Consider the following 22,082-nt stretch of genomic DNA (forward strand, 5'->3'; position numbering starts at 1 on the left):
AAGGGGTTGCATAAGTGTGAAAGAGGAAACCTTTGACCCCAATCAGATGCTGTTACCCAAAAATTCTCTTGCCTCCATCCCTCCCTCTCTGTTTGTGTGTGTCCTATGTAAGAGGGTCAAAGGGGGGGGGGGAACCAAACCAATGGCTTAGCTTGCCACAGACTTATTTTAGTCGAGGGCCTAAAACATGGCTTCAACTTAGTTGCATGGCAAGACTCATTCACCGCCAGTCCCTGGTCAAACAGTGCACCTTTGGACTTCTCTAGCCGTCATTGGCAGTGAATGAGTTTTCATATTGTTTGTCTAATTCCTCAAGAACGCCATTGTTGTAATCACTGGCGTAACGGAGCCAATGACCAAAAACAAACTGCAATGACAAAAAAAAAAAGAAGCATGTTTATTTTCAGTACAGAGCTGATGAATTGAGTTCACATTCTCGTCTTCCCATCTTGCTTTTTTTTTTTTTTTTTTTTTTTTTTTGTAAAAATGGCCATATAATTTATTTCCCAGAGCAAACCGTTGCTATTTTCAGCGCACGTCAGCAAGTTCCGAATGCAAACATGTGCAACTGTGCCGAAATGGCATTCGGGTGCACACAAGACCACAACAACTCACATTGAAGAAAGAGAAATGACTTTGGATGATTTATTGGTGGGCTATTTTGGTTCTGTCGTTACATATTCTCTCATATTTACACACTGGAAGGCTTTTTAACATGTCGATTCTTTTCAGAGCTCCGTTCAATTCATAGAAATTCAGCAAATAGCACAAAACTTTGATCTGATGTCGGTTGTTTACATTTCTACATCATTTGTATCGTAAACTAAACCCCGCCCCCCTTCTTCTTTTTTTTTCTTTTTACCAACTTTGCAGTCATGCACGCAACGATCCTCTAAATAATTTTTGTAGTGTCTTTAGAGTCATTTTTCTCTTCAAAGCGATACACTGAATTTCTGTAAATGCCGAGTTCAAATCTCCGATTCTACACTGGATGATTTCTGATCACGTTCAGAGGTGCTTTGCTCATCCAGGAGCGCCGTGGAACACTGTCTGTCTTCGTCTTTGTCAAAGTCCTCATCCTCCTCCTCGTCCCTGCCGATGAAAGCCAGCTCATTCTCATAGCAAAAGGAGTTAGCGCCTGACCGTGGGAACTTCCTGTCCTCCATGTCCCTGGCGCTGCACCTCGGGGTGGACGGTACCTCGAAGGTCTTGTGAAAGAAGGCGTAATCGATTCTGTACTGGCTCTTCTCCTCAAAGATGAGCGGCTCAAACCGGTGACCCCAAAGGATCTCCGACGACAGGTAGGAACTGCGCGCCTGCGTCGTCATGGCGGTGGCTTCCACCAAACCTTCCAGTATGATGACGATCTCAAAGTCCGCCGTCTCCAGATCCTGTTTGCTGATGCCGAACAGTGGACTTTCTTCATCGATCTCGTGGATGACGGTGATGGGCGCGACCAGAAAGAGGCGGTCGGTGCCTCTGTCGTAGCCGACGTTCATGTCGATCTGATCCAGGGGGATGTACTCGCCTTCTTCCGTGTAACGAGGCTTGACCATCTGGGCTCGGACGTGAGCCTCCACGATGTGGCTTTTTCTCAGATTGGCCACCCGAAACATGAGGCACAACTTTCCGTCGCGCATGGCGATGACGGCGTTGCGGCTGAACAGGAGAGTCTCTGCTCGCTTTTTAGGCCTGGCCATCTTGGCCATAATGGCGCCAATCATGAAGGCGTCGATGACGCAGCCCACGATCGACTGAAAGACCACCATGAAGACGGCGGCGGGACATTCCTCCGTCACGCAGCGGGCTCCGTACCCGATGGTGGTCTGCGTCTCGATGGAGAACAGGAAAGCGGCCACGAAGGTGTTCACCTTGGTGACGCACGGGACGAAAGTTTCGTCCTCGGCGGGAAGCTCCATGTCGCCGTGCAGGAGGCCGATGACCCAGAAGGCGAGGCCGAACATCAGCCAGGACACCACAAACACCAGGCTGAAGATCAGGAACATGTAGCGCCAGCGTATGTCCACGCAAGTGGTGAACATGTCCGAGATGTAACGACTCGACTTGTCGTCCATGTTTGAGAAGTGAATGTTGCACTGGCCCGTCTTGCTGACGAAGCGGCCGTAGCGTTGGCGTCTGGTGTGGATCTTGCCATTGCCGAAGCTCCCCACGGCAGGCATGCCGGTCAGTCTCAGGCCTTCCTCTTCACACGGTAAGAAACTGTGCTGGTGGGCCCTTCCCACGTTCATGCCTCAGCAACGTGGCTTCACGCGATCAGGCTGACACATACACGACAGGCTGAGCTCCGTCCGACGCAGACTGAAGGCTCTCTGGAAAGAAAAATGTTAACCCTTAATGGGGAAAATCAACATTGCAAACCGAGACGGTTATCACGCCGCATATCAAGCCTTGTATATTTTCGTCAGCCTTTTAATTCCACGATCGCACGCTTCATATTGCATCTATATGACCTAAATGTATATTTTTCAGTGCGTCTTTTTTTTACGATACTACTAAAGTGATTCCAATTCCGGATTCCTCCTTTTCTTGGTCAATAAAGAGGAATGGCTGTAATTCTGATTTTGAGACCCAATCGCACGACACACACAGACAAAAAAACGCCTGCGCTCACACTTAATCACAATTAAAAATTTTGAGCACACAGCACATGATGTACCAACTATGGTTCTTTCCCTCAAATATCTTCAGCTCTGTTCCGTAAGCATGTGATGGTCGACGACGATTTCACAATCTAGGTTCCCGAGCGGCTCCCTCAGTAACAGTATTTGTGTTTGTAGCAATTGATCAATCCTTCCGAAGATGGATGCATACCGGAGTACCAGTCGAGATGGGAAAGTGTGATACGCATGGAAAATAAAGTTACCTTCACTTCGGTGATACAAAATATGGTTTTCTGTTGAACAAGGTACAGAAATAGCCATCTAATCGAATGCGCTGCCACTTTATCTGACGTATCGTCTGTTTCTCACAGCTGGCCTAAGTATTGGGCCGGAGCCACTGATGATGCCGTGTGATTCCCATGTGAGGGTGTGCTGGAAGACACTGTGGCTTGGGGAAAAAAAAGAGAGCACACCAAAACTTCAAACGCAAACTTCATGCAAGTATTTTGAGAGAAGAAGAAATTGCCAGAGACTCGTAAGTGAATATTCAAGTGTACACTTTGTTCTTTTCAAGAGCCGTATTGTGATACATTTCATTCGATTACTAACACTGCTCTTCCTCAAGAGCACTTTGAAACAATAAATCGTTCCTTCGTCACATCTCTCCTGGATGACCGTAATGCACTTTACTTTGGAGTCCGCCAATCTTCCGTTAAGCATCTCCAGTTGGTCCAGAATGCTGCTGCTCACCCCTTGACCGATACTCGTAAGAGAGAGCACACAATTCCTATTCTGGCACCCCTTCACTGGCTTTCAATACATTTGAGAGTTCTTTATTTGTTGTCAAATCTTGAAATGGATTCGCCCCACCTTACCTCTCTGAGCTCCTCCGCCCTTACGCACCTGCCCGGCCTCAGGTCTGCGGACCAGACACGATTAGAGGTACCGAGAACTAAAGGGAGGCTCAGAGGCATCTTCATTATTAATTTCATTGTTTGTTGTTGTATGTTTTTTTTTTAACTCCACATACAGCACTTTATATATACCGGTGGCTGTTCTAAAGTGCTCTATAAATACACTTGAGTTGATATCATTCATTGTCAGTCGTTTTTTTTTTTTTTTGTGCTGATTGGCTTGCGTCAATCAGACAGTTCTGCCCCGCCGCTTCCTGATAAAGGATTTAGGCTAATGTTATTACTTCTCTGCTGTTTGGTCATAATTGGGCAGTCGCAAAATTAAAAGTCAGGGGAGCATGAAATTGAAAGTTTAGGACACAAAAGTCATTTATGTTAATGTAGACTAAACCGGCGTTATAAGATGAAGTCACAGGCTACCTGTCTTGGCCTTCCAGGGAAATTGCATTCATTTGACGTCACCAAAACTTGACCCCGTCTAGCTGCAGGGACCCAGCGGGGGACATGATTCTAACTGGGTCAGTGCAAAATGACCCGCCGCTTGGCAGTTAGCTGCAAGCACATTGCTTTGGCTATCATTTGGTTATTTCCTGGCACTTTGTTCAAGTCTAAAATGAACGGTATGGACATTGATGCCGCAGTATGTGGATGGCTGGCTCATCAGTCAGGGGGTTGGACTATACACCCTTTGATTCCAAGTGAATTGTACCAGTGTATTGTATTATCATAGCCCTTAAGCAGTCAAGTCATCAATTAGGTCTTGGTTCCCCATTTTATCGTATTTTTGGTGAAGTTTGGGTTCCATCATTTCAATGTTCCAGGATGCAAAATCATCTGTCAAGAGTTTGGAGGGGTTGAGCCCCGCCTGCCTTTTGGGGTGAACGAGGACAGAGGCTGTGCGCCAGGTGCTCACATCCATGTTGTCCTTAGAGTGAAATCTAAAAAGGTTTCCTGGTTGGGTACGGATTGATTTTGTTCCCAGGAACCACAAGTAGGCGGCGTGATGTGCTGGCAGTGAACGCATTTCGCCTCGCAATGCTGAGGTTTGAGATTCGCACGATCTGCCCGCGATTTTCTCCCGCATTCCAAGGACTTGCGTGTCAAGTTCACCGAAGACAAATTGTGAAGAGTTGTTTGTCCAATCTAAGTTGTACCTCACACCTCTCACGCGCAGCCAGCTGCAATAGGGTCCAGCTTCCCGTGACCCCGAAGAAGCAAATGCAGTACAATAATACGTTTGCACATCGACGCAGTAAAGTTCGTTGAAACGCATTACCAAGTTGTGTTCGTGTACGAAGTGTGTGTCTATTTGAGTGACTTCACAGTGGCATCCTCACACCGCTCTAGTTGCTAGGCGTCAGGATGATGAGGATGAGTGCCCGAGGCGCACTATTATCTAATATATGCTATAATAACCGTCCGCCTGCTGCTGCTGTGATCTTCATGCCGGAGCAGAAAATCATTTAATCCTGCGCCGTCATGAATATATGAATTCAAAATGTGGAGGCTACTTACCGTGTTTGCTGATTAAATGTTGATCTTCCCGCTGTCTTTTTTTCTCTTCCAGAACTTTCCGTCTTTTGACCAAACTACTGCATATTTCCCCGGGGGGGGCTTCCTCGTTGGTTTCTCCTTTTTATGGGTAGAACCACTCTATCCTCGTGAGGCAAAAAAGTGCATCGCCGCACCACACATTCATCTCCACAAGTTTGAATGCACCTGTTCCTCTTGCTCCGGTCACCGAGGACAGCATTCCAACCAAAAGTCCGTGAGCGAGTTACTGCTTGCAACCCTCCTCATCTGTCATCTTCTTCCACACGTCTGCAACACTTTGTGAGTATCTCTGCTTACGTCTGCCGGTTTTGCTGAAGATCCTGCTCCGTATCCCACGTCTACAGAACTAATGCGCACCGCTCAGCCCTCCCTCCCTTCCCTCCCTTCCACTGTGTCATAGTACATACTTGGCATTTGGAGACAGCGCAGTCTTGCTTTACCAAGTGCGGCAGCGGTCAAAAATACTTAATAGCTTAGGCAAGATGAATGTGCGCCGAAGAAATTATTCCGCTAGATTTGATTGGGGTCAAGTAGGTTAAGTTTGTTGATATTCTTGAATTGGACAACTATATTAAAGACCCTGTAAAGTGACGCAGAGACTTTTTCTAAATACATTCACTCATTATTGAGTTGAGATCTTAATTCTCCCTATTTGTGACGAAGCAAAAACTGATCAGATTTGGAAATTTCCTCAATACTTGGTAAATTTCACAGGCTAGTTGAAAGTCGCAGAAGATCCACCGCTGGCCTGACCCACTTTCAGCGGAGGCGGTCACACACCATTGTATGTATGTGTGCTTGCGGCTGCAATGCAACATCTGCCAAATTGCAGACAACTGCGAGTGTCAATTTTAAGATCGCAATCGGTCGCAAACAATAGTCCTGCTTCGTACGGGTGATCTAAAATTAAAGTAGGCTTGTGTAAGTGATGCTCTCCAATGTAAATAGGTTAGGAATCCGCTGAATATATGACAGATCCGATGCGGGGGTAACAGCCAGCGCAACGCACCCTGCAAGTTATTTAAAGTCTGCAAAGTGGGCCAGCCTGGACCCCGCTTGGGATTTGGGCTACATTTGATCACATTCTGATCACCTTTCAAGTCAACAGCAAGCGCAGCCCTGCAACATCCGCAGTGTTGGGCCATGTTGTGGTTTGAACCTGTGTGAGGGGATCGTGTTTTATGTTTTAGTGGTGAGTAGCATTGTTTGTGGTCGGGTTCATATGGCAGGTATACAACGATTACATAAGACTAGAACCATCTCTTCAGGCCCATCTGAGCAGATCTCATGCTGGTCATATTTTGTTGCCGGGTGTCTCCGTACTTTTTTTTGTTTTGGGCTATTGTTCTATTTTATGCACTCTCTCGGCACTTCATGTGAATTTTTGGACAGTGACAACTTAAGATGACGATTTAAGCCCGCATTGGCTACATTGTTTCAGTGTGTTTCTTAAACCAAGACCCTCGGCTCTCCTTTGGGGCTGCTTTGCTACACCTGGCACAGTTAAGTCGAAATGTCAAGACTGTCAAGGTATTCTCGAGTCCAACCTGTCAGAACACTTGGCCTCCGCCATATGTTATGATGGATCATCCAACAGGATAGGACCCTAAATGCTTAGCTAAAAAACAGAATTAATTGGTTGAATTTCTGAACGAGGCACTGTAGTTGGATCGTCGTTCGCGGATTTGCTTCACGGTTATGAGGTTCAGGTCTACAAATGATGGCTATAAATACAGACGACAATATTTTTTCTATGTTTATTTGGCTATCAGAGTGCTTGGGGGGGGGCCCTTCGTTTTTATATTGTTTGCCTTTTGAGGGAGCTGGCTCATTGACGACACTTCCACAAATATTCATCAGCTTCATCGTCCTCCAAGCTGAGGTTGGCGATGGTAAACTCGTGTTGGATCCTGCCAATTGTATTTTTGCTTCTGGTGACCATTGTGGGATTTCCATCCATCGTCATGGAAACACTGACAAAATGTTGCTTCCATCACAGAGGATGCATGCGGGACACACGCACCCATGTAAGCCTGTCTATGCTCCTCACGGGTCTGTAAACTCAACCTTTTGGTGTGCTCCGGTGTTGTTGCTGGTTGCAGTCATTGATCTTTGCGTGACTAAATAGGACATTTATTTTTGTAGCCTGTGCGGGTGCACCTGTGCGCTGGTGAGTTTTGTATCGGCCAATGATCAGTCATGAGGCTGGGGGAGCTTTTGTGGGCCAGCTCAGCTCAGAAGGAATCCCACGGGACCGCGTGGACAGCGTGTCGTCACGCACACGCGATTGGAATGCAGCAAAACAGCTTTGCGTTGGGTCCTCCTTTTGCCAATAGGAATGGGCATCACTTAGGTTTCCATCAAAGTGTAAATGTCGAGAGAAATGAAATAAGCATGGTTGGGGATGATTATTGCATGACCAGGAAACTGGACTTTGTGGCTGCTGCACTGCATCATTTATCTAATTTAGACACATGACAGAATCTAGATATTTAAAAAAAAAAAAAAAATGTTTTCAGCATGATGCAGTGCAGGTCTACGCGACTGCGAATTTCAACCACAATAAAACACAAAAGTACATATGCAAATAAGGCGGCACGGTGGACGATTGGTTCGCACGCCGGCCTCACAGTGCAGAGTTGCAGGGTTCGATTCCGGCTCCGGCCTTCCTGTGTTGAGTTTGCATGTTCTCCCCGTGCCTGCGTGGATTTTCTCCGGGTACTCCGGTTTCCTCCCACATTCCAAGTAAACAAAAGACCGCAAGGTAATGTGTTCAGAGATGTGCATGTGTTAAAAAAAAAATAAAAAAAAAAGTAACACTTTTCAGCGACGCTTATGAACTAACTGATATTTAGGAATTTGACAAGAAAGGCAATTCTGATTCTATTGGAGACGTTGCAACTAAATGAAAACACAAAAGCAAGTTCATCTTCCTCATCTTGTGTAGGTTGCGTTGCCTCCTCCTGCTCTTTATTGAACATTTCAGCGTCCTCCTCCATGTCTGATGAGGTCACGTTGCCAAGATAGCCAGCACGTTGTAGTCGTTATTTTTGATCAAATACATCGCCTTGCACCCAACTATTTAGAGTTCTAGACAAATTGTGTAACTGTATAAAATGCGTTAAAAAAAAAAAAAAGACCTGGTTGGTGTGAATGTTACTTAAAGCTCGAAAAGACCACCGCGCAGCCTTGCTGACGATAGGTGGCATTAGCGACGAGTGTTGCTCTTTTGAAAATGTTGCCTCACATGACGAGAGCTCCTCACGTTGGGGGTCACAGGAAAGGAGCGCAGGGTTTAATGAGGTGCGATGTTCCTCTTGAGAAATGTGACTCCGAGGAAGTGAGCAACATTCAAGAGCGAGACCTCTGCAAGGACACCGCCAATCACAACATTCAAATTCACGAGAGCTCTGCACTTGTGAATGATCGGAAAGCGCATCCCAAATCATGACAGCTGCCGTTGCCACATTCCAGCCGCAGCTCCAAACAATCAAATCGTCTTTGTGAAGGCAGAATTTCGATAGACGTGCGTGTACAGTGCAAGTGAGGGTTACCTGAGGCTATTTGTCATACATCAGATTGATGCCTGGCTGATAGTGACCTGCTGTGGTATCGGTTCTGTATTGCAAGTTGGCCTCCGGTGAGGCAACCCAATTTGCCACATCTAATGGCAAAATATGTTCAGCGTAGTTTTATTTTTCTGTTGAATCAAGCCGCTTTATCCTTTCTGGGCCAGAAATACCTTCTTTCAAACTCTGCAAGGCAATCAAAATAAATATTTTGAATCAGTCGGTGAATGAAGGGGAAAAAAAAGAGGAATGAGGGCAGGATTTCAATATTATAACGTGTTTGTTTTTCTTACTGGCTAATTTTATTGTAGCTATGCCACGTAGCGCGTCATCCGGATTTACCTTTGACCTGAGTGCTCTAAGCCGACGGAGGAGAGACGGCTTGTCACTTTTCTTCACCAATGCAGCATGGCTTGAATTCACTGCGTTCACATCTGACAATTATATTCGAATGGACCACTTCATTGCGTAATTAATCGTTAATTAGGGGTTAGCCGTACAAGTTGGCATTCTCTTACCATTTTTCTCTCCGGGTGCCACTTTACCAGAAGGCAGAGTGGCAAACCTGACATCTTGACTTTGGGCCGTGACATCCTGATGGGGTTCATCGTGGTTGTTTTTACAAAAGTCCTTCATCTTTCTCTGGCTGAGGGGATGCATTTTATCCTGTCACAAAGCAAAAAAAAAAAAAAAAAAAAGCCGAATGACGGCTCATATCTTAAAAAAAAAAAAAAAACATTTCTCCCCTCCACTGGACAGTCCAGCAAATCGCACATTTGCTAGCACAGACCTGCTCCGGTTTCCTCTCTGGATGTTCTCCTTGCTTCCAGATGGATTTTCTCTCCAATTGCAGCTCGGCTCTCAGCTTTGAGTTCTCGAGGCATTTTTGAGGGTGTTGAAACGACAACTCCTCCAGCTCCTTACTCAGTGATTCCATCACCTTGCTGCAGCTAAACAAAAGAGAGAGAGAGAGCAAGAACGGAACCATTTCCCAGATGTTGTCTCTCACAGCCACTTACTGATAGTCACTGTGGATCTGTGTGATGTCATCGTTCTCTCGAAGGTTCTCCAGGTCATCTTTATGAGCTCTCCTCTTTGCGCTCATGACTGGAAGATCGATAGATAGATAGATAGATATAGATCGATGGATAGATCCAATTCCAAAGTCATGGATTGTTTACATGCTAACGTGGCAGCTGTCTCTTCCTGCATCAGCCGCTCCTTTTCCTGCCCAAGTTCCTCCACCTGTTTGTCATGCTGCCGCTGCAGCTCCGCTATCGACTTCCTGTGCATTTCCTCCAAAGGCCCGCCACAAAAGAGCTAAAGCGAAGGGGATGTCATGCGGACAAACGTGTGACACAAAGAGTACGCAGTTACTGGAAAGGAATATGAAGTTTGTCAGAAAGGTTTCAGGACTGCTGCGAGAGAAAGCGGCATGTCTGCAAAGACATCCCCCCCCCCCCCCTGAGCCATTTGACTCATTCCGCGCGCGATAAGAGGTGAGACTTTACGAGGATAAGCGCCCCTGCTCACGATATCCCCCATAAAACCCAACATCAAGATACTCGAGTTGAGATTTTGAAACACCGCGATCTATTTTGGGATGCTCGTCCTGAAACCTTTCCGACATACGGAGAAACTGCAGCGTATACAATGAGGGAGTCAAAATATTCGGAACGGCTCTGATGCCGCAGTTTACAAATGTGTCCCTTTTTTTTTTTTCCTCACGATTTCCCCATCAGGATGAACCCGCTGCAAAGACTTGTTCAGCACGTTTCAGCGGCATTTCATTCTTTTACCTGATGAGTGTCCAAGTCCTTCGGGGCGTCTTCTTGCTGCTCTGTTGGGGATGCGTGGCCTTTTTCTTTCAAGTTTGCAGCGTGTTCTTCTTTGGAAAGCGAGTCTTTCATGCCCGGTTGATTCAAACGTTTCATCGCCGCTCGGTGGATTTGCTGCCGTTCCTTCATCTTCATTTGAAACTCTGCTTGTAGTTTTTGCATCCTTTCCTTGTAATAGTCCTCAATTTTCTGCTTGTTTTCCTGAAGTCTCTGGTTTCCGGTCTCCATGGATATGATCTGTTCCTCGGCGTGCTCCAGTTCCTCTCGCAGTGCTCTGTTGACCTCCCGCAGTTGGCGTAAGGCGTGATGAAAAGCCCGCCGCTCCTCCGTTAATGAGGCCTCCCGCTGTTTGCGCAAAGCCTGCACTTTGTCCTGCAAGCTGACGCGGCGCCGCTGCTCCTGCTCCAAATCTAAATACAGCCTGTCGGACAAATACACCAACTTTGCTTGCTCCAGCATCCACCCGGGGTCCACTCCGGAGGCGGCTTCCCAGTTTTCCTCCGTACGCGCGACCTCCTGACTCAGCAGCCACATGACTCGGGCTCTTCTTTGCAGCCTCGCGAGCAGTCGCTCGAACCACGGTGGCCTTTTCTCATCCTGGATGTCCTCAGGTTGAAGCCATGTTGCCGTTTCCTCGAATACCGCGTCCTTCCCCGTCTCCCGCTCTTCATACGAAACAAACGTCGGGTGACTGGAGTCTGCGGGAGCTTTCGGATATTGCTGCTGGATTTTAAAGGCGGCGTAGATTAACTCCGCTTCGGTGCAGGCTCTCATGATGATTTGGTGGTCCTCTCCGGCCCCCCCTTCCTCTAGCGGCGTCTTTTTTAAGCTTAATATTTGCGAGGTGATGACTTGGTACCTGCGTGCAAGAGTCATCCCATCTTCTCTTGCCACTAGAAATTGGAGTTGCTCATTTGGTTTCTTAAGGGCCGCCAGTATTTTTTCTACGACAACTAATTCTCTCATCAAACGCGCCCCGACACTCACGATGTCCTCCGAACGTGCCGTGCCAGCGAGTTCAACCTCTGCATCGATGCTACGGTCAGTTCCGTCCAAAACATCATCGGGGCTTTCGTCCTCCACTTCGGAGGCGCGAAACGACGCCCGTTGTTGTTTTTCCGCATCGTTCTGTCCTTCCTGAAGACACGTCTCGACGGCCGACAGTCCGTCCTCGAAATCCGTCAATTCGATGGCGCCGCTCGTTTGAAGTCTCTCCCGGCAATTTCGTATGATGTTTAGCGCAAACTGAAAGCGACCGGCCAAAAGCCCGCAAAGGTTTTCCGTCTCCAGAGCAAAGCGCCGGCTCTGCCCGCTCCGGCTGTGAAGCAGCGGAGCGAGATGCCGCGCTGAGGCTCGGCTTGGAGCGAGCCGGCGGTCAAGACGGGGGCGCGGGCAGCTTTTGCGATCCCGCTGTTCCTCCAGCCGTTCGGTGATTTCCCTTAGCTTCTCCTCCGTGACAAAGAGTTTTGTTTCAAGTAGCTGGATCGCTGTTGTGAAGCGCTGCGGGTCCTCTCCCGAAGCGACGATGTACTGATGCGACGGGCCAAGCGAGTGGGAGCGGACTCTTGCGTGACGAGGGCTGTTCTGAACAGAGAACGGGCCTATTTCCTCTGACCCGCCGTCGTCTTTTAAATGGGGCTCCGCCTCCAAAGACTCCACGTGAGAAGTGGCACAGGTGCAAACCTTGAGCATGTCGTTGAATCGCGCCTCCGTCTCCTCCAGACTATTACCTAAGACTTCCATCTTCAGCAACAGCTCGTTCAGCTCTCGCTCCTTGGTGTCGAGGAGCCCCTCCAAGCCATCTCGCATTTCCTGAGCCTCGGCCTCCCTCTGCTGCGCCTTCTCCAAAACCGCCGGCAGTTCCTCGGAGATACTCTCATATGAACGTTGAAGGTCGCGGTGGCGCGTCTCGAGGGATTTCAAACAACCCTGCAGCCGACTTATTTCCGCCCGCGCCTCCGCCACGTGATCCCGCAGCTCTTGACATTCTTGCTCCGTCTGCTCTTTTTCATCTCGATACTTTTGCTCAGCGGCCCGCGAGGCAGCTAACTCCTCTTGGAGTTGTTGTCGGGTGTCTTCAAGGTCCCTGCACCACATTTGCGCCTTATTCAAGCTCTGGACTCGTCGCTCGGCTCCATCCAATCTCTCCTGAAGTTGTCGCGAGTGTTGCTCCGCGCTGGCCAAACCGGCTGACAACCGTTGACGTTCTCGGCCCTGGCTGGCTTGAAGGAGCGCGAGATGCTTCTGCAGGAGAGACTCTTTTTGAACTTGTGCCTCTTCGGTGGTGCGGAGTTGCGTCGCGGCCTCCCGGAGAGCCTTCCTCAGCTCCTCGGCCTCCTCCCGGACGGCCCGGTGACCGTGCGACTCCTCCTGTAGCCGTGTCGCGCGCAGCTCCGACTCTTTCCTCTTTTCTTCGCTGAAGCTCAGCCGGGTCTTCAAAGAGGTGACGGAACGTCGCCACTCCATCCGCTGCTCGCCGAACCATCTGCGTTCTTGTTCTAAACGGGCCTGAGCCAGCGCGGTCTCGTCCCCCGTCACGAGCAGCCGGGCTTGTTGAGCTAAGAGGTCGACTCTCTGACGCAGTTCGGCTTCCCTGGCTTCCTCCTGCATTCTCTTTTGTGCCTCCAACTCAACACGGAGTTGACGGTTGGTCTCGTGTAGTCGGCGCAGCGTCGAAGCCGGCTCCGATGGCGAGTTGGAATTGAATCGAAGATCATTCTGCAATGTAAAAAAAAGAAATGACAATTGTAGGCAGTTCCCATCCGTAAACTTGAATAACCTTTCCTCTTACATGACTCTCCCTTTCTTGCTGCAGTTCATGTTGCAGTTTTCTGTTGAGTTGCTGAAGCCGATAAAGTTCCTTCTGCGTCTGTCCCAGCTGTGGACGCAAACAAGCGCCCAAATCAATTAGCACGTACAATTTTTTTTTCCCGATAAATTGGCTTCGCTCCGCCTCACCTCTCGGGCAAGTTGGACTCTTTCGGACTCAGAAGGACGACACTCTTGATCAGAACCGTCTTCATTTGACAGCATCGCACGTGATGGTGAATATGGAGAGGCCGCCGCATGGAAAGTCATGAAATCTGAAACGTTTAATGACGCACACTTGCTCACCTAATTTCAGCGGGACAATCATGAGAGGAATTACCACGCCATCATAACATCTGAAGATGGATGCAGGAATTTGCCACTAAACGCAAAGCAAGCCAGACAAAAAAAAACCTGCTTGGGAAGAGGTGATCAGAAAAACCAACAGATGGTTGACGTTCGGTGTTTCAGTACCTTCTCCCGCCTGCCGTGTCGGACTGAAATGAGACGGCGAATCGGTGCGGGGTGAGGAAGTGGGCGACGGGGTGGGAGACGACGCGCAGTTTATGGCGGCGGATGTTTCCGCCATCTTTTGCTGCCGTTGGCTTTCTTCTTCTTTTGGTTTCTCCGAGTCCTCTGCACCTTCACGGCATGTGTCCTCTTGCAAGCGGTTGTTTTGGTGGCCCGCTTCAGGATCATCCTTATTGTTTAGTTCCAGTTGGGTGCTGTGAGGAAAATATTTTCTTTTAAATCGTTTTGGAACGGAAAACAAGAGGTAAAGTCATGCGAGTGTATCGTAATCGTTTACCTTGCAGCAACGGGTGCGGAGCTCACATTTTTCAACATCGTTTGGATCAAATTGCGTTTTCTCCTTGTTGTGACCAGTGAGTGATCCCAGCCTATGCTCTGTACAAAGATAGAAAAACATCCACGCATTCCACAAATCTTCATTCATGAGAAGAGACGTTGGCACCATTTATATATCGGTAACAACTCAGACAAGTTTCAACAATTCCGACAACGGGTGAATTCTGGACTCTCGAACGTGCTTGTGTCACACAACGTGCACGTAGTAAGTTTTTAACCGTCTATTGAAGTGTTGAAGTGAAGCTTACCTCTTGTTCGACGCTGTCGTCTTGTTGAGGACAGGTGGTGCAAGAAAGCTCAGAAGATGATTTCAGCGTCTCACAGGAGCTGCTCATTTGCTTCTTTTCCTCATTGTCGGCATGGCAGAGCTCTTTATGAGTCCTTCCGTGATGAAAAACATGAATGAAATTGACCAAGGCAATGCGAGAGACTGACCACGTACGAAAACAACAAACCTGACTGGCTCTTGAGAGGACAACTTTCCACCAATGAGGATTTTATTTCCAGACCATGTTTCCTTCCTTACTGGAGAATTCGCTTCTGCATCAGAGTCTGTTTCGGAAATAGCACCCGTCAGTTCTGTTGGAATGCCTACCGCACGTTACCAATACGAAAGCGTATTTGCTGCACGTCACCATCTGCGGTAGCTCTGCGGTCAAGTCTGTTGAGAGAGCGACTGCTCCTCACGAAGGGAACGGTAGTGAGGGAAGAAGTGTCCAGGGATGAAAAGCTCCGGCTGCTGCAGAGCTGCAGAGCGGGTCTGGATGGACGAGCCGACGGTGGCCTGGAGGCCCAGTGACCGCCGCGACCTTGGTGGCTGCTTCTTTTCAAAGTGACACCAGCTTTACCGTCTTTCTCGCCGCTCCTTCCTCCACCATTTAAAGTGGCTTTCGGTGCACTGCTGCCAGCCTGTTTACCTCGACTAAATAGGGGTGCTGTCAATGATGAGGCTTCCTTTGAGAGAGACAAAAGAGACCGATATAAGCCTCCGACGTTTTCTTGCTTCCTCCTTTTGATGATGCAGGAAAGAGACAAAGCTATTGGGAATTATTGGGTGTAAATAACAAAGCATTGGCTTGGTCACATTTGGACCCACCGCTCGCTGGACTATTTCACCCAATTTGGCCCTCTTGACCCATGCAGGCTAGAGGGTGTATTTAAACAGCCCTCTTCATCACGCTGCTGTTCACATTTTGACGTGATGACACCCAAAATGAGACGTCACCATAACAACAGTCCATCAGAGGGCCCAAGGAGGCCTCTTCTGTGTTGCTGTTACGGAGAAAGAACCACACGGACTTACACTTCTGATGGGACTCCGTAATAATAGAAGTAAGGATAGAAAAGTGAAATTGTTTGGTTGTTGTTGTTGGTGGTGATGCTTGGTGATGTTGCGTAGAAAATGTGTGTGTAAAAAAATGCCAGACATGCTGCCCCGCACACGCCAAATTGGACTCGATGACTTTCTCAATCCAGTAACCTCGGTTGCAAACTGTTAAATCCCAACACGATCTCTTAATTTGCTTAAGTGCCATCTGACTAACACAGTGATCACAGACACACACACACACACACGTGTGCAACCACACACGCAATAGCAGTAGTTAATCACACAAATAGACTGTGACAAGACATGGAGATTAATCACTGTCGACTACTGAGACAGTCGAGTCTGGACACTTGACCTCCAAACAAAAGTCTTCTTTGAAATTGAGTCGACGCCATGAAGGAATAACATCATATGAGCAAATGTCGCGACAGCATGCAAATGTGTGTACTGAACCCGCTGACAGAACTGTTCATTCGTAAGAGCCAACTCGGTTTCATGGTGCATTTGGAAATGTGCTCACAAAAGTTGATTTCATACAAGGTTAAAAATGGTAACCTACCTTTTCTCCTTTCTTTTGTGCAGGTTTAGGAATCTTACTGTTAACCAGGACCTCGGGCCACCTAATATTTAAACAAAGTGGATCATGTCAACTTTTTCAAGTACGGGTAAAGGCAGACCGACCAAGTTAAAGGTGTTCAATCGCAGTTTCACGTCAACTAACTGCCATGACAAATTGTTTTTCTCCTGACAAAAATTGTAGATACAAGGAATTTCCACCCGCAGTAAAGTGACACACTGGAACGTCATTTCGTTTAAGAATTCAAACACATAAAAGCCAGCACAATTTGTCATTTACTTGAGTGTTATTTGTTGATGTATTTATTTGCCATAAAATTTGACGCCAACTTGTTTCTTACCTTGGAGCCTTGGACATCATTTTCAGTGAGGATCTGAAGAATGTCCTGAATGAAAATCCAACTTTTTACAGCAAAGTGGGGAAATAAATCTGATTAAAAAATATATATAAAATTCCACATGTGAAGGCCAAAGGGAGACCTGGCTAAATTATTCATCCACCTGCAAAAAAAAAAAAAAACAAAGCTGTCCTATTGCTCACAAAATGAGCACGCAAATCACAAACAAGCTGTGCGGAGAAGTGTCGGACATGCGTAATCCTCGACAGAGTTGACAAACTCCATTAGTTTTGAGGAACGAGGTCAAAAGATTAACAGGATTACCACACCGTCACTTGGCACATCTTTAAAATCCTCTGAATGTCCGCAAAATGTATGATATTATGGTCAGTCGTTTTTTTGTTTGTTTTTTACTTGATCCACTTGAATAGTGAGGTACATCACACAAACTCCCTTCTGTTTAATCTCATTTAGTGTTCTACGAGCAACACACCAAAGGAAAACCGCCAATCAGCTGACTGGAAGTGACCTATTAAAGTATCCCATTGCTGCGTTTGTTGTTGTTGTAGTTGTTGGGGTTTTTTTTGGGGGGGGGGGGTGACAATAAGACCAATAACTGAATGCAAGATCATTATCAAGTAACTACAGTATTTATTCCGATCCGTGTCAACCTCACATCATGCAGCAGCAGGTGCAAATTATTTGAATTGACAGAATGTATTCCAGGTCCTTGATAATTGCTGTGTGTGTGTGTGTGTACAATTAAATGAAGGAATATAAGACGACCTTGAAAAAACATTTGCAAATTACATGTAAATCGCAATCACAATATTGAAGGTTATTTTATTGCACCAAAATGCCACCAGATGGCGCCAGGAAATTGTGGGCGCCTATCAGTCAAGGTAACCGCTGCTTTTTTCGACATTTTGTTTGTTGATGTGCTGTTCTATATTATATACGCCTTTGTATTTAAGATATGTATTGTATGTGCCTTGGATCAATAAGAGTTGGGGGGAACTAGTGTAGTGTGTCACACAAACAGGTAGCGATGGAGCAATGATGTCATACTTGTAAGATCTTTGCATTGACTGACGTCATCTTCACTGCTACTCAGTGCTATGAATGCTGTGGGGTAATACCCGGCAATGCGTCACCGACTCACCATGTAGCTATTTCTAAGAGAAAAAAAATATTCTAGGAGCGTTGTCATTTTTTTTAGTACACGCCCACTACACAGCCGCCAATTGGCCGGAAGTCACGTGACCCTCCAGCTGATTTCGTTGCCTGAAGTGTTTTGCTTCTCATGTAGTCTGGAGTAGTGATGGGAATTCCGGCTCCTTTTAGAGAGCCGGCTCTTTTGGCACGGCTCCCTAAAAAGAGCCGGCTCTTTCGGCTCCCAAATGGCTCCTCAGTTTTTTTGTTGCTTAAATTAATTTACTACCAAAAATAACGTAATATTATGCGTAAAATGAATTACTAATGCAAAAAATAGACAGTATATCAAATATTTATTATTTATATGGATTTATGTATATTCTTCTGAACATACTCAACATGGAGTGCTACAAAAATAAAAACAAAGTACAAAGACCCATATCAAAACATGGTCAACAAAAAGTTCCAATCTCTGAATGTGTATATTTATAAGCTTTTAACTATTTACAGTAAAACAACATAAGTAAGCTTTGAATACCACACAACAAATTATAAGTTAAAATTTGTAAAACAAAAAGAAGAAAGCAGCACCCAGGTAAAAGTTTTAACTTGTCTTTCGCGAAGATTGGCATGAAGAAAAACCAAGTGCCTCAGCTTTGAGGGGTTGATCCTGTTTATCCTCTCTGTTAATATTTGCCCTGTTTTGGAGAAGATTCTCTCTGAGGGGACAGATGTTGCGACAACACACAGCCAACCAAAATGGCTGAAAATCACTTGCAATCATTTTACCCAGTTCCTCGTCAATTGTGTTCTGTTTTGCTGGTTTATAGCTTTTTGCATAAAGTGGCTCATAGAGCTCTGGGTTGTACATCTAGGCAGTTGTGACATTGCAGCAGCAGCAGCAACAGTTGCAGACACACTAGCACCTTCATTAATAGCTGGTTCCCTTGCTTGTCTTTTCTCTTCAAATTGTACTGATGGGTGGACTTTTCTGATGTGCCTGTGCAGGTTATTTGTGGAGCCTGATCGATGGGATGTTTTAACCTTGCACAGTCTACACGCTGCCTTTGAACTATCAATTAAATTGAAATGAGTCCAAATTTCACTGCGTTTCCTATCCATTTTCTCACCTTTCCGCTTTCCACCGTGTTGTTTTTTTCGCTAACTAACTCGCTCGTCTCCTCGTTTGTCTTGTTTGCGTGCTGCTCAGTGTGCTGCTGTGTGTCTCTTCGCTAACCCCTCCCCCTTCTCTAAACTGCAGCGTGTGCGTGTGTTCGTGTGTGTGTGTAAAACCCTCCCCTTCCTCTTCTACCACGGATCTTGACCAATCACGGCGGCTTTAATCGAAGGGGGGGAAAAAAACAGGAGAAAAAAAAAGTCGGCTCCTATTCGGACCGGCTCCCAATGAGGAGCCGGGTCCCATCGTTCACTTCAAAGAGCCGGCTCGTTCGCGAACGACACATCACTAGTCTGGAGCCATTTCTGCTTGGCACCGCTGCACTCTCGTATTTTCGCATCGTCGTCGTGTTTTTGTTTGTATCTTTCTTTGTTTTTGTTTAAGCCTGCCGCCATGGCTCACACAGCACAAGCAAATGTCTTCGACGCCAACAACCCTCAAATCCAGGTGGAACACGACAAAAAGCGTCGACAATTTGTCATTAGACTAAACGGTATGTTTAACGTGTTGTTGGTGGTGGTGGTAGCTTTTCGCTAATGCTAGCTCACAGCTTGTTGTTAGGTTAGCTTCATTTAACGCTGGAAGCGCAAGACTTCATCCAGCAGTCATCATTGCACACATTTTACGATTCACTCATATGCCTTTACTAATGACTTGTTGTGGTGCAGTAATAGGAAACACGTATAAGGCCAATACAAACGATGCATTGTTATCACAAAACAAAGCCAAATGAAGTGTTCGCAAAAAAAAAAAATATTGCATTGAACCAACTAATAGAATTAGTATCCAGGCAAACACAATTAAATTAGATTTTAGGGATCCCCCCCCCCCAAAAAAAGTCAACACAAGTAGACCAAATAAGAAGAAACAATCTGGTGTTTAAAATCTGATTGATGTTTGGTTTAAAACACATTAAAAAATAGCACGATTTTTTTTAGATGTAATTTTTGGGAGCTTTGTTTTGTTGTTTAGAAAAATAGGACCAGAGTGACACAACAAATCGATTACATTTGCTTGTAATATCAATGTCGGTCACGCAGCCTTTAATTACAGTGGAAGTCTTTAATCAAACATGATTTAGGAAAGACAACAGTTTCTCCTTAATGCTATTTAAAACACTTTCAATAATTAATTTGCCATTCAGTTGTAAAAATGGTCATGGAGGCCAAAACAAAAGGGGCTATTTTAGTATCACCTTTGTTGATTTCCAGATTGCACATTAAATGTGAGCACCTAATCGATGGTGAGCTGAGGCAGTACAACTTCATGTCAACAAGCGAAGCGGATGGATAGAAACTAGTAACCGCGTCGATTTTGTCCCTCAGGGTCGCACGACCGTGCAGTTCTTCTGTATGAATATGTTGGGAAGAAGACAGTGGACCTGCAACATACTGAAGTACCAGATGCTTACCGAGGGAGAGGAATCGCCAAACACCTGGCCAAGGTAAAGTCCACCGACATTGCAATTTGTCACGTGTCGTACGAGAAATACAAGTATGCTTCTGTGAACACAGGCAGCCATGGACTTCGTGGTCGAAGAAAATCTGAAAGCTCATCTGACCTGTTGGTACATTCAGAAATATGTCAAAGAGAATCCTCAACCTCATTACTTTGAACATATTTACCAATGACCTCACATGGTGCCAAAGACAGAAAAGAGAGAGAGAGACACATTCTCAAATGTGAGGTATGCTTTGGATTTCAAGGCTTACATCCCACATAGGACCTTCCAGGCATTGTTTGAAGGAGCCAGTTGAGCTCCTTGCAAGAAACTTGAATGCTGACTTGACTCGGTGGCATCTATCCACAACAAGGGCAAGCTCCTCCAACAGAAATCAGCTGACTTGAGTCGATTGTCTCTATCAGATGGAAAAGATTCAGGATGCGAGTTCCTCACCTGTGTGTAACAATTGAAATGGGAGCCGCGTTTTATTTGCTCACAGGTAGGCAGAGCTCGTAAGGTGTATGCACCTTTTGTTTTTCTTCATGATGGTTTGACAGCATTTGACTTTTTACAAAAGTTGACCTTTGACCTCGCCGCTGTCGCCATGTTGTGTTGAGGCGTGGTCAATTTTCAAGATGGTCATAACTTATGATGTGTAATCATGAAAATTGGCAGCATACAAAGTAATTCATGCAAGACACCCTTGCGCAAGTCTCAAGGAGATCAGACAAAATCTATGCGTGCAAGTGCATTTTTAGCCTCGTGAGAAATTCAAAAGCGACCACTGTGTGTCATTAAATAGATTGTCAAACCTAATCATCTGAACACACCATTTGAAAGTTTTGCGGGGCTGAAATATTGTTGCAAATGTCAGGATATGTTAATTCTCTAATTAAAACAATATCCGATATATATCCCTGTGATTCCCCTACATTGTATATTTACGCAACCTTCTTTTTCTGTTAGGCTGAAGTGAACCGGTCTTCGCAGAAATAAAACCACTTTAGCAAAGGGCGTGATACCTTGGCTTGGTCAAGCCAAAGCTAGGAAAGAATTCAGATGAACTACAGGACACAAATCCTTTTATTTCTGACACCCATGTGATAGATAGCCTGTCACTGTGACGTGTGCAAATGAACAAACCAGCATTTTTAAAACAGCACACCTGCATTCAGGGCATTTCTATTCAAGGTCAAACACATCCTTTGTTGATTTTAGAACTTGAACCGGATGGCTGGAGTTTACTCACTGCGTTCCTATTGTTGTGTCATTCTTCGACACCACGAAGAACCGCGCTTTGGGATTTCACAATGATAGATATCATTGTGTTGTCAAATCATAATCCCTCAAATGTTTCACTGTGGTTCCCCCTCCCTAGCTTGGCTCCCTTTGCTGTTGACAATCTAGGTGTTGAGAAGCAAAACCTCAGGAAATTCCTAACACTATAGCAGCGCTACGTTCGCATGTAGGGCCAACTGACTGCTTTGAGTGCAGAAAATACTCGTTTACTGGGTGGCAATCACCGATTACTAGGCAATATTTCATTTCTTTTTCATATGTACCTGTATGTATATGTGCGTCTTCTGGAGCTAAATGATTTCACCCTTTCAAACAGTCACTTGACTGTGAAAATGTTGTGTGCTTCACACTTTATTGTACGAATAAAGTCATAAAACATACAAAAAGGAAGAATTTTTGTGTGATGGCGCAATATAATTTACAGTACACACAAAGAGAAAAAGGGGACATGCATTTATATACTCTATTTTTTAAATGCCACTGCCAAAACCATCAGTACGGTTCCCAATTCCTTTCAGATTACAAAATTAGTTTTTAAATATTGGATTTATTTGGTTTGAGTTACTTTATTGGTAAACAAATACAATTTTTT

General features: G+C 45.9%; 3 protein-coding genes across 4 annotated transcripts; 1 reads left to right on the plus strand and 2 right to left on the minus strand.

Moving 5' to 3' along the window:
• Window positions 1–472: 472 nt before the first annotated feature.
• On the minus strand, window positions 473–3,274 carry kcnj12b (potassium inwardly rectifying channel subfamily J member 12b). Its single transcript, XM_086133165.1, has one exon. It carries the CDS (start codon window positions 2,247–2,249, stop codon window positions 969–971), a length of 1,281 nt encoding a protein of 426 aa, XP_085989291.1. The 5' UTR covers window positions 2,250–3,274; the 3' UTR covers window positions 473–968.
• A 3,600-nt stretch (window positions 3,275–6,874) lies between these two features.
• LOC147192458 (uncharacterized) lies at window positions 6,875–16,566 on the minus strand. Of its 2 annotated transcripts, none has more exons than XM_086133158.1 (16): window positions 16,419–16,566; window positions 16,061–16,121; window positions 14,807–15,125; window positions 14,627–14,723; window positions 14,420–14,552; window positions 14,113–14,210; window positions 13,779–14,029; window positions 13,455–13,579; window positions 13,288–13,374; window positions 10,458–13,214; window positions 9,840–9,978; window positions 9,678–9,765; window positions 9,449–9,608; window positions 9,177–9,324; window positions 9,001–9,080; window positions 6,875–8,844 (listed from the first exon to the last, which is right to left on the minus strand). In XM_086133158.1, exons 1-16 carry the CDS (start codon window positions 16,436–16,438, stop codon window positions 8,782–8,784), a joined length of 4,626 nt encoding a protein of 1,541 aa, XP_085989284.1. In that variant the 5' UTR covers window positions 16,439–16,566; the 3' UTR covers window positions 6,875–8,781. The 2 variants fall into 2 exon arrangements, with proteins under 2 accessions (XP_085989284.1, XP_085989283.1); XM_086133157.1 differs by having other exon boundaries at window positions 9,001–9,092.
• A 2,460-nt stretch (window positions 16,567–19,026) lies between these two features.
• natd1 (protein NATD1) lies at window positions 19,027–21,750 on the plus strand. The gene is made up of 3 exons (XM_086133870.1): window positions 19,027–19,240; window positions 20,073–20,191; window positions 20,262–21,750. Exons 1-3 carry the CDS (start codon window positions 19,141–19,143, stop codon window positions 20,376–20,378), a joined length of 336 nt encoding a protein of 111 aa, XP_085989996.1. The 5' UTR covers window positions 19,027–19,140; the 3' UTR covers window positions 20,379–21,750.
• The last annotated feature ends 332 nt before the right edge of the window (window positions 21,751–22,082 follow it).

The sequence above is a fragment of the Hippocampus guttulatus genome, chromosome 16 (assembly GCF_054856545.1).
Source record: "Hippocampus guttulatus isolate MCC_2025c chromosome 16, RoL_Hgut_1.0, whole genome shotgun sequence".
Lineage (NCBI taxonomy): Eukaryota > Metazoa > Chordata > Actinopteri > Syngnathiformes > Syngnathidae > Hippocampus > Hippocampus guttulatus.

Bases quoted from the DNA above. Each gene is read 5' to 3' on its own strand.
- LOC147192458 (XM_086133157.1), bottom strand. From the start codon at position 16,438: ATGATGTCCAAGGCTCCAAG. The intron at 9,609-9,677 runs GTAAGTGGCTGT...TCTTTTGTTTAG, and splicing joins CAGATCCACAGTGACTATCA to CTGCAGCAAGGTGATGGAAT. The intron at 9,093-9,176 runs GTAAGAGAATGC...TATAATTGTCAG, and splicing joins GGCACCCGGAGAGAAAAATG to ATGTGAACGCAGTGAATTCA.
- natd1 (XM_086133870.1), top strand. From the start codon at position 19,141: ATGGCTCACACAGCACAAGCAAATGTCTTCGACGCCAACAACCCTCAA. The intron at 19,241-20,072 runs GTATGTTTAACG...TTTGTCCCTCAG, and splicing joins ATTTGTCATTAGACTAAACG to GGTCGCACGACCGTGCAGTT. The intron at 20,192-20,261 runs GTAAAGTCCACC...CTGTGAACACAG, and splicing joins TCGCCAAACACCTGGCCAAG to GCAGCCATGGACTTCGTGGT.
- kcnj12b (XM_086133165.1), bottom strand. From the start codon at position 2,249: ATGAACGTGGGAAGGGCCCACCAGCACAGTTTCTTACCGTGTGAAGAG.